The sequence below is a fragment of the Dipodomys merriami genome, unplaced genomic scaffold (assembly GCF_024711535.1).
Source record: "Dipodomys merriami isolate MVZ:Mamm:240054 unplaced genomic scaffold, mDipMer1.0.p SCAF_102, whole genome shotgun sequence".
NCBI lineage: Eukaryota > Metazoa > Chordata > Mammalia > Rodentia > Heteromyidae > Dipodomys > Dipodomys merriami.
In genome coordinates, this window is record NW_027202294.1 from 1,723,492 (window position 1) to 1,735,544 (window position 12,053).

General features: G+C 45.4%; 1 protein-coding gene across 1 annotated transcript in view; it reads right to left on the reverse strand.

Moving 5' to 3' along the window:
• Wbp1l (WW domain binding protein 1 like) overlaps window positions 1–5,767 on the reverse strand; it is a 70,373-nt gene extending 64,606 nt beyond the window's left edge. Inside the window, exon 1 of the mRNA XM_069994373.1 lies at window positions 5,560–5,767. Within this exon, the coding sequence (XP_069850474.1) occupies window positions 5,560–5,649 (90 nt within the window). The 5' untranslated portion in view covers window positions 5,650–5,767. The remainder of the gene's footprint in view (window positions 1–5,559) is intronic.
• Window positions 5,768–12,053: the final 6,286 nt, after the last annotated feature.

Genomic DNA, 12,053 nt, shown 5'->3' on the forward strand with positions numbered 1-12,053 from the left:
AGGCCCTGGGTTCCATTCCTTAGCACCACATAAGCAAAAAGAAAAAAGCCAGAAGTGGCGCTATGGCTCAAGTGGTAGAGTGCTAGCCTTGAGCTGAAGAGCTGAGGGACAGCGCCCAGGCCCAGAGTTCAGGCCCCACAACCAGACCCAAAAAAAATAAAAATAAAAATAAAAATAAAGGCAGTATACAGCTAAGGAGTATGGTGTTGAAAAGCTTACTGGCTGCCAGGTGCTGGTTGCTCATGCCTGCAATCCTAGCTACTCAGGGAGGCTGAGATTTAAGGATCACAGTTCAAAGCAGCCTGGGCAGAAAAGTCCTCATGAGACTCTTTTTTTTTTTTTTTTTTTTTTTTTTGGGGGGGGGTCCAGTCATGGGGCCTGAACTCTGGGCCTGGGTACTGTCCCTCAGCTCTTCAGCTCAAGGCTAGCGCTCTACCACTTGAGCCACAGCGCCACTTCTGGCTTTTTCTTTTTGCTTATGTGGTGCTGAAAAATCGAACCCAGGGCCTCATGCATGCAAGGCAAGAGTTCTACCACTGAGCCACCTTCCCAGCCCCCTCATGAGACTCTTATCTCCAATTAACTACTCAAAAATGAAGTAAACTGTGGCTCAAGGTGGTAGGGTGCTAGCCTTGAGCTAGAGAAAGCGCAGGGATAGCACCCAGGCCTAAGTTCAAGCCCCACACAAAAAAAAAAAAAAAGAAAAGAAAAAATAGACAGAGCTAGTGCCCTATTCGACTTAAAGGGTTTTGTTTTGTTGTTGTTACTATTGTTTTGTTGCGTTTTCTCAGTTGTGGGGCTTGAACTCAGGGCCTGGGTGCTGTTCCTGAGCCCGCCTCGTGCTCAAGGCTAGCACTCTAGCACTTGAACCACAGTGCCCCTTCCAGTTTTTAGGTAGTTAATTGGAGAGAAGAGTCTCACAGGGATTTTTCTGCCCAGGCTGGCTTGGAGCAGCAATCCTTAGATCTTAACATCCTGAGTAGCTTAGGATTACAGGCATGAGCCATTTTTTGGCAGACAAAAGGAAGGAAAAGACTACATTTCCATAGATATATGCCCAGACCACTGGCTGAGTCACCGTAGGAGAAGGGGATTTTCTACAACTTTATTTCAAAATAATATAGCCAAAAACTCTGGAAGACAATAACTCTATGTTATCTCACCAATAATTTAACCAGAAGAAACAAAAGCCAAGGCCTTCCTGTTTGGAAACTGCTGCTTTCTTAATTCTTTACAGGTTTAAGGAATCAAATCTGTGAGTCAAAGTGACCTATGGAAAAGTTAAATCAAAGCTCTAATTGCCGGAGTGAGTTAGGCTGATGAACTTTCCTGGCCTGCATGGCAAGGAATGGTTCTTCCAGCTGGGCCCATGGCATACGCCTATAATCCTAACTACTCAGGAGGCAGACATCAAGAAGATGGCAGTTCAAGGTTAGCCCGGGCAAGGTTCTGGAGGCCCCTATTTAATAGATCCATTTTAGAGAGAAAAATACACTGAGGAACCCATACTACTTTCCACATAGAATGAGTTCAGCAAGTCCTCCCTAATTCAGAGTAAGCAGGAAAAGTCACCGTTGAAATAAGCAAAGGAGTTCTTGAAGTCTGTACTTCAAAGGAGTACTTGAAGCCAAATGATCTCGGCTTTTTTTTTTCCTTACTAGTTTGTACAAACCAAAAACAAAAATTTAAGAAAACATAAAATGACTAAACTGTGATGGATTCAGAGTTAATAATGATATCATAACTTCCATTCCAAAGGTTAAAAATCTAAACACAAATCTTACCATAGATACCAAGCACTCTAGGATAAAAAGAGAAGAGTGTATGAGAAATGTGATGGGAATTATGGGAGGTGTTAAGAGTGAGGGTATGAAGCAGGTTGGGGGGGTGGGGGTGCAGATCATACAAATATTTCCCCTCAAGTTTTAACTATCTAATAGCTATTGGTTAATGCTAGTATCCATCCAAACAGGACAAAGTACAAAAGCCACTCTGCCCCTAAAAATAATAATACCAAAAATATAATTTTTTTAAATGTTGAATTGCAAAAACCCTGCAATATCATGCAAACAAGGCAAGACACTGAAGAGCCTCTTCCCCATCTTACCAAAACCACCACTTTCTATCCTTTTGCTAAAGTGGTTATACTTGTCCCCCTCCAAAGCCTCTACATTCTCAAAGCAACTCTCTAGTAAAAAGTTATTTTCTTTTCTTTTTTTCTTTTTTGAGCCAATCCTTGGGCTTGAACTCAAAGCCTGGGTTCTGTCCCTGACCTTTTTGCTCAAGAGAGTGTAGAACTCTACCACTTGAGCCACAGCTCCATGTTCAGTTTTTTGGTGGTTAACTGGAGATAAGAGTCTCATAGATACTTTCTTGCCTGGCTTCCAGCTGTGATCCTCAGAGCTCAGTCTCCTGAGTAGCTAGGGCACCACAGGTGCCTAGCTCTAAGTTTATATTTTAAAGGTTATTAGAAATAGCTATTATTTTTCCAGTCCTGGGGCTTGAACTCAGGGCCTGGGCACTGTATCTGAGCTTCTTTTTTGTTTTTGTTTTTTTTAATTTTTTTTTGGTCCGGTCGTGGGGCCTGAACTCTGGGTCTGGGTACTGTCCCTCAGCTTTTCAGCTCAAGGCTAGCACTCTACCACTTGAGCCACAGCACCACTTCCAGCTTTTTTGCTTTTTGCTTATGTGGTGCTGAGGAATCCAACCCAGGGCCTCATGCATGCAAGGCAAGCACTCTACCACTGAGCTAGCTTCCCAGCCCTATCTGAGCTTCTTTTGCTCAGGCTACCTACCACTCTACCACTTGAGCCACAGTACCACTTTAGGCTTTTCCTGTTTATCTGGTACTGAGGAATCAAACCTAGGGTTTCATGCATCCTAGGCAAGCACTCATCCACTAAGTCACCTTCCCAGCCCAGTAACAGCCTTTTTTGTTGTTGTTGTTGTTGCTGTTGTGGGGCCTGAACTCTGGGCCTAGGCAATGTCCGTCAGCTCTTCTGCTCAAGGCTAGCGCTCTACCTCCTGAGCCACAGTGCCACTTCTGGCTTTTTTTTCCTGCTTATGTGGTACTGAGGAATTGAATCCAGGGCCTCATGCATGCAAGGAAAGCAATCTACCACTGAGCCACCTTCCCAGCCCCCAGAAACAGCCTTTTTGAGATTGAAATAAACATGTGCAAAAGAAAAGCAATTTCATTCTATATTTGTTCCAAAAATACCTACTTAACTTTGCTAATCCCAGTAAAGTTACTAGTAACTTTTCTTTTCTTTTCTTTTCTTTTTTGTCGGTCGTGGGGCTTGAACTCTGGGCCTGGGCGCTGTCCCTCAGCTCTTCAGCTCAAGGCTAGCGCTCTACCACTTGAGCTACAGCGCCACTTCCGGTTTTCTGGTGGTTTATTGGAGATAGGAGTCTCACAGTCTTTCCTGCCCGGGCTGGCTTTGAACCGTGATCCTCAGATCTCAGCCTCCTGAGTAGCTAGGATTACAGGCGTGAGCCACCAGCGCCTGGCTACTAGTAACTTTTCTAATAGACAAAGAAAATGTGTTTCTGTTCTGCGTTTATATGCTAATTGGGAAAATAAATAACAAAAACTAAAATTGAAGACCCCAGGCCTAGAAAAGAGTAGTTGACTCTAAAATGAACTCTATTTCTTTTGGTTTATTTCCAATATAAATATATTCTGAGAAAAAAAATGTATGCTTCAATGGATAAACTAAAAACAAACTGCAGTATATACATACAGTAGGGTATTATTCAACCATAAAAAAAGAATGAAGCCCTGATACATACTATAATGTTAGATTAACCTTAAAAACATTAAGTGAAAGAAGACGAATGCACAAGATCAGATATTATAGGATATAAAATATCCAGAACAGGTAAAGTCAAAGACACTAAAGAGTGGTTGCTGCTTAGAGTTACTATAAGAACAGGGAGTAACTGGTTAATAGGAACAACGTTTTCTTTGGGATGATGAAAATGTTTTGGAACTAGATAGGGGTGGTGGTTGTGCAACATTGTGAATGTACTAAACAGTGAATTGTCACTTTAAAACTGTTGATTTTGATGTGAATTTCAACTCACTTTAAAAAAATCAATCAAGTTGGGCGTGGTGTCATATGACTGTAAACTCAGCACTCAGAAGGCAGAGACAGGAGGATCTCAAGGTTTGAGGCCAGCTTGGACTAAATAATGAATAATCAATCAAACCACAGTACTCGGAAGGTAGAAAGATTAAGAGTTCAAGGATAGGTCTCAAAATACATGCACAATAACAAAAATCATTTTTTAAAAGTTGGCATATAAATGAGCAAAACAAGATCATTTGTGCATGTGTAAGAGAGAGAGAGAAAGCCACCCTTAAACTTCTAGAGCAAAGATAAACATTTCTGCTCTTGATTACGTCAAGTTCAAGTGCGAAGTTGTAGAGACTTTGCCTCTGGACTGTTTATCTCTGTGTGTGGATGTCTTTCTAGAAAAGACATGGAAAGGAACAGAAATTGCAGAAAATATGATAAAAAGCTTTTGCCAAATGTAAGAGAGGAGGGGTGGTTCCCCCTAGTGCACCCCACCCAATCTGGCACCAAGAGGAATGTTCCCATTAGGGTTTCAAAATGCCAGTCCAAGCTGGAATCAACACAGGCAAACTTCTTTGCCTGGATAAAAGAATAAGCCACCCAGCAAGCAAAGCTGGGGTGCTCCATTTGCTGCTCATTCTTGTATGTGAACCACCCTTTGCTCAAAAGCCTTGCACTGACTCAGATCAGAATACATGACTTGCTCTCCCAGGGGCCAGCCTCACAGCCAGGGCTCAGGGGTCTCATTCTACTGCATCCCTTCTACCTTCCAAGAATCTTGCCTTCAATATGTCACCAAAGCACAAAGACATAGGGCCAAGGAATCAGGCACTGGTGGCTCAGGCCTGTAGTCCCACTAGCTACTCAGGAGGCTGAATCTTCAGCAAAGTCCATGAGACTCTTAGCTCCAATGAACCACCAAAAAGCTAGATGGTTCAAGTGGTACAGTGCTAGTCTTGAGAAAGAAAAAAATCTCAGGGACAGCACCCAGGCCCTGAGTTCAAGGCCCAGGACCAGCACAATACAAACAAAACAAAAATGAAGCCAAGATGCCCTCGGACTGAAATAAATATCCTCTCAGGCCAGCTCAGCAGCTGTGTACCCCTAAACACAGGTTAACAAGGTGCACACAGCCTCGGCCACCTGCCCCATAGGTGATGGGGGTAGGGGGTTGGATTCGCCCCACAGGATCGGTAAGAGTCACTCCCGCGCACCTACCAAGCCCGCCGTCTCCCAGGCCCCAGCGTCGCTTGGCGTGGGGTCTACCACCTCCCTGACACCTTCACAGGTGTTCCTCACCGAAACACCAACGCCCCCAGAGCGCCTGCTTATGCCGGTCACCGGCGGTGCTCTCTGGACCCCTCAACTCTTTACAACAATCCTCCAAACCCCTCCAGCCCCGTGTCGGCCGACTGGACCACCTCACCCCCCCTCACTCACACTCAGCTCCCAGCCTGGCCCGGACGCCCCCTGCTCTTACCTGCGGGGGTTCAGCTCTGGCTGACAGGGGACCGGGCAGCGCCTGGAGGAGCAGGAGCGCCATGCCACCCAGGAGCCTTCTCCTCTCCATCCCCCTCCGGCTCCTGCTCCTCCGCTACGGCGCCGCCACCTTCCTCCTCCGCCTCCCTCTCTTCTTCCTCTCCTTCCTTCTTCCCTTCTTTCCTGTTCCACTCTCTCCCTCCCGCTTCCGGCTCTGCTCTGCCCCGCCTCAGGAAAAACTCCCACCCAGACACGGGGGAGGATCTCCAGTCGCAGCGCCTCATTGGCTCTTACCCTCCGCCCATTGATCAAAGTAGGCGTCGATCAAATTACCGGTCACGCCCCCCCACGTGAAGAACTAAGCAATCCAGCCAATGAAAAGTAGGAGGAAGCCGGGCCATATTGAATGCTGCAAGGTGAGGTAAAATGCGTTCCGCCCCGGAGAGAGTGGCGGAAGTATCCAAGATCACGGGGTGGAATGTCCAAGAAAAGTACCGAAAAGGCTAGTTCGAATGCAGCCATTTTGAGTGTGGCGGAACTTCTAGATTTCCACGCTTCAGCCCAAAATGAGGCGTGTGTTAAAAGATGTTATAGAGTGAGTTTTTTCCAGGTTAACTGAGTGCTTCTAAAGAGAAAAATAATTTCAATCTAATAAGATCAATGATTGCTCTTGTCTTGAAACACAATTGTTAGGTACCTTTTCCAATCTCAAAGTATCCAAGCAATAATTCAGGTCCATTTGAATTGTTTAGGTATTGTGCAGTAGGAAGACCCCTACTCAGGCAGGCAAGCCCACCTAGTCCTCCAAAGTGACAGAACCCACCACAAGTACGTTAACAAAGAAGCAACTTTATTGAGAAGGTTCCAACACTGACGGGTCAGGACCACAGCACAGGCTCGGGAGCTAATACTGCTACCCCAAGCCGCCCCCATTTTTTGGTTTTTAAAGGCAAAATCCATGAAGCGGAGCCAGGTCATGCACAGGTGACCAATGGGATCATAACACACACAAAGGATTGTACAGTCATACCAGACCACACACAGGTGGCAAACAAGGTTACAGTTTGTCTGTAATGGCTGTTAAAACCAGCCTATCACCTTAGTTTAAAATGGCATGCAAATTTAGCAAGTAAGGCGAGGTCTACCTTTTAGTGGGCAAAAGGCAGAGTTTACTGTAAGCATGTGCAAAAGGTAGTGTTTACCAGAAGCAAGTGGTGTTACCAGTTTGAGCCAGATTACAACCACAGATTTTTATCAGTCAGTCTTTAACTCTACAATCAAGGGTGGGTTAGGTTGTTATGTGGAGGGGGACCAGATGCATTTTTTTTTCATTCCGGGAACCAGGCCCATCAAGTCTAAAATCCCAAAAACAAAGGCAAAGCTCAAAATGGAATCATACCAGCTTGGGCCCCATCTCAGGGTCCACTTCAATTGTACCTTTTGAAGTAGGGAGCTCTGGTCTGGCCGGCACCATATCATGGTGCTTTGCCACCCCAAGATTCAGGTACAAAACTCCTGTGACTCTTACCTCAGAAACAGCTCTGGCCCGGGCGCCGGTAGCTCACGCCTGTAATCTAGCTACTCAGGAGGTTGAGATTTGAGGATCGCAGTTCAAAGCCAGCCCAGGCAGGAAAGTCTGTGAGATTCTTATCCCCAATAAACTACCAGAAGACCAGAAGTGGGGCTGTGGCTTGACTGGTAGAGCGCTAGCCTTGCGCTGAAGAGCTGAGGGACAGTGGGAAAGAAGGAAGGAAGGAAAGAAAGGAAGGAAGGAAGGAAGGAAGGAAGGGAGGGAGGGAGGGAGGGAGGGAGAGAGGGAGGGAGGGAAAGGAAGGAAGGGAGGGAGGGAAAGGAAGAAAGGAAGGAAGGAAGGAGAAAGAAAGAAAGAAAGACCAATTTTATTCAGCTTAAGAGTCCACAGTTCTGGGCTGGGAATATGGCTTAGAGATAGAGTGCTTGACTAGCATACATGAAGCCCTGGGATCAATTCCTCAGTACCACATAAACAGATAAAGCCAGAAATGGCACTTTGGTTCAAGTGCTTGAGTGCTAGCCTTGAGCAAAAGTTCAGGGACAGTGCCCAGGATCTGAGTTCAAGCTACGGGACTGGCAAAAAAAAAAAAAAGGAGGGGCTGGGAAGGTGGCTCAGTGGTAGAGCGCTTGCCTTGCATGCATGAGGCCCTGGGTTCGATTCCTCAGCACCACATAAGCAAAAAGAAAAAAGCTGGAAGTGGGACTGTGACCCAAGTGGTAGCACGCTAGCCTTGAGCTGAAGAGCTGAGGGACAGCACCCAGGCCCAGAGTTTAGGCCCCACAACCGGACCCCCCCCCAAAAAAAAGGGAGTCCATAATTCTGCCTCTACCTTTAAAACAACTGACTTTTAAATCTTTCGTATTAGCTCACATTAATTGTACAAGGATTTCATTCATTGTGACATTTCCATAAATACAATGTCCTCACCATTGCCCACATTTAAAAAAAATACCAATGGCTTCAATTGTTTTATTTCAATACTGGCAAATTACATCATTTGCTCTCTCCATTTACCCTCCCACTCCTGTTAGTACACCCTTCCCCCCCCCAAAAAAAAAAAAACACAAAAGAGCCAGTTTTGCCTTCTTGTCATTTTTTAGTGTATATTAACAGTACCAAGGAGTTTCACTATGGTACTTCAGAAATGCATATATTTTGCTCAGAATAACTCTATTTCTTTCCCTTCTTGCCGTCAGATCCCTGCCAGCTTCATAATTAGGATGTATTTAAAATATACTACCCCTTTAACTTTCTCGATCCCTCATCCTATAGTTAGAATCCTACAGTAAGAATCTTTGTGTGTGTTTTTTTGCTTTTGAGACAGTCTTGCAATTAATGCCCAAATTGGCCCCAAACTCCTTTCAAACAATCCTCCATTTCCGCCTCCCAGGTAGCTGGAACTATAAGGACATACCACTATACCTGGCTTTGCCTCTTTTGCCCCTGCTTTCCAAGTACTTTTGACAACCTCTGGGTTTTTTTAGAAATTCATTGATCCCACAAATCCAGATCCTTAGGAGAGAAGATGGGTACTAGGCAGGGACCAAGTTATTTCATGGCACAGTAGCTCTCAATTCTAGCCTCAAGAAGCTATAAGAATTGGATGTAAGGGGCTGGGAAGGTGGCTCAGTGGTAGAGTGCTTGTCTCGTATGTATGAGGCTCTGGGTTTGATTCAGAAAAAGCTGGAAGTGGTGCTGTGGCTCAAGTGGTAGAGTGCTAGCCTTGAGCTAAAAAGCTAAAGGACAGCACCCAGGCCCAGAGTTCAAGCCCCATGACCAGCAAAAAAAATAATTGGATATAAGCCAGTTACTGGTGGCTCAAGCAATCCTAGCTATTCAGGAAGCTGAGACATAAGGATCATAGTTTGAAGCCAGCCTGAGCAAAAAAGTGCATGACTCTTTGTTGTTTGGTCATGGGGCTTGAACTCAGGGCCTGGACACTGTCCCTGAACTTTTGTGCTCCAGGATAGCCCTCTACCACTTTGAACCACAGCTCCATTTCCAGTTTTCTGGTAGTTAATTGGAGATAAGAGTCTCACTGACTTTTTTAAATGGGTTGGCTACAAACTGTGATCCTCAGATCTTAGCCTCTGAGACTCCCAGATCTCAGCCTCCTGAATAGCTAGATTATAGGCATGAGCTACCAGCACCCAGTATGACTCTTTATTTCCAATTAATCACCAAAAAGCTGAAAGTGGAGCACTGGCTCAAGTGGCAGAGTGACAGAGTATAACCCATGAGCAAAAAAAGCTAAGGAACGGTTCCAGTACCAGCGTACACACACACACACACACACACACACACACACACACACACACACACACACACACACACACACACACACACACACACACACACACACACACACACACACACACACACACACACACACACACACACACGTAAAAGCCTAGGCAGCATTAGGAAACACCAATTCTATCTGGAAAATACAGCAACATCCTTTTCTCCTGAGAGCTGCTGAATAAGACAATCACAAAACCTTACCACAGCAATCCCTTCTAGTTACCCTCACTGCCTTTCATCGATGGGAGCCAGAGACGCTACAAAACAGCTGAGATGCAGTATGGAGAAACACTTTTCTTTCTCTTTTTTCCTTTTTTTGGTCAGTGGTGGGTCTGAACTCTGGGCCTCGGCACTGTCCCTCAGCTCTTTAGCTCAAGGCTAATACTCTACTACTTGAGCCACAGCGCCACTTCCGGCTTTTTCTGCTTACGTGGTGCTGAGGAATCGAACCCAGGGCCTCATGCATGCAAGGCAAGCACTCTACCACGGAGTCATCTTCCCAGCCCCTTTTTAATTTTGCCAGTCCTGGGGCTTGAATGTGGGGTTTGGGCGCTGTTCCTGAGCTTCTTTTGCTCAGGGCTAGCACTCTATCACTTGAGCCACAGTACCACTTCTGGTTTTTTCTGTGTATGTGGCACAGAGGAATTAAACCCAGGGTCTCATGCATGCTAGGCAAGCACTCTACCACTGAGCTACATTCCCAGCCATGGAGAAACACTTTTTAAAGTGCTCCAGGCACAAGGCTCTGGCTTCCACCCCAGGCACTTCAAATATACACAAATAAAAGTGTTCCCCACCCCCAACACACACTGAAGCCACCACATACTCTATAAACTTTTCCGAAAGACTGATTGTCTATGAAGAGAAGATGCATGCCAGGCTCCAGGAGCTGAAAAACAAAGGGAAAGGCTGCCAGATCTTGAAAGAGTATCAGCAAGGAACTGTTCCTGAGCTCTAGCTAGCTTTGGTAATGTTTCTCTTTTCCTATTTATCTGCAAAATGGAAGCCAGTTCTCCCATCCTAAGGAAGCCAGATTAGAAAGACTTCTACTTAGACACTAGCTAGAATCAAATTGCTCAGAGACATTGAGAACATATTAGGTGCAAGAAGTCAGACACATAAAGCCTCATAGTGCATGATTATGTTTATACAAAATGTCTAGTAGACAGGGCTGGCATGTGATACACACCTATAATACCAGCACTTGGAGGCCACTGGAGTTCCAAACCGGCCTAGACTACATAGTGAGATTTTTGCTACAAAAAGTAAATTTTATGGTTGGTGAGTAATATTTTATTTTTGTGGTACTGGGGTTGAATTTGGGGCCTCATTCTTTTTCTGCCAGTCCTGGGGCTTGAACTCAGGATGTGGGCACTGTCCCTGAGCTTCTTTGTGCTCAAGGCTAACACTCTACCCTTTGAACCAAAGCACTACTTATGTGATACTGAGGAATCAAACCCTGGGTTCAATTTACATGATACTGAGGAATCGAACCTATCTTGCATGCTAAGGCAAGCACTTTACCACTAAGCCACATTCCCAGCACTAGGCTTTCTACTTCTTGAGTTACTCTGCCAGCCCTTTTCATATTTATTTTGGTAGTTTCTCTTTGCCCAGTACAGTTTGGACTTTGATCCTCCTATTTGTACTTCCCTGAGTTGTTGAGTGATAGGCCCCAGTCTCAGTGTCTAGCCATTGGTTGAAATGAAGTCTCTCAAAACTTTTTTTTTCCTGAGCTAGCCTTGAACCTAGATCCCCTAATCTCCTCCTCCAAAATAGCTTTGGATTGCAAGTGTGAGCCACCGTGCTTTGCTTTTTTGTTTTTTGTTTTCAGTGTGGAAAATCAAATTGCAGCCAGGATTTTAGTATCAGAAAGGAGGCCCCTTCCCTTTTCAGAAGTATGCCTCCAGTTTGCAGGACCCACAGAATTGGCATCACCAGTAAATTGTGCAAAATGGATTCTCATGTTCTCAGGCTCTGCCTGACCTACAGAACTGGAACTTCTGGGAGTCTTTAGTGTTTTCACAAGCTTGTCATGCCTGCTCTTAAGAGCCTAAAACCACTGCTCCTGGGCAGACTTTCTATATAAAGAGCCAGATGGTAAATATTCTAGGCTTCAAATGCCATGTGTATAGATATTATCATTTATTCTTGTTTTGCTTTTTCATAACCTTCAGAGATAGAAAACCATTCTCAGGCTGGGCACTGGTGGCTCACGCCTGTAATCCTAGCTACTCAGGAGGCTGAGATCTGAGGATCGCAGTTCAAAGCCAGCCCGGGCAGGAGAGACCGTGAGACTCCTATCTCCAATAAACCACCAGAAAACTGGAAGTGGCGCTGTAGCTCAAGCGCTCGCCTTGAGCTGAAGAGCTGAGGGACAGCGCCCAGGCCCAGAGTTCAAGCCCCACGACCGACAAAAAAAAAAAAAAGAAAACCATTCTCAGTTCCCATGTGTACAAAACTGGCATCAAGTGGTTTTGGCCCTTTGCATCATGATTCACCAACTCCAACCTGAGGGCCACACAGCTCCCATTCTGGAAGATCTCTGGAGCCTCATAGACGGATTCTTCTGCTTGGATTAGAGGAATGAACAACTGCCTCCAGGCATCAGACAGGTCCTGTTACCCTTAAGAGTTGAGATATCCTATGCCATGTCA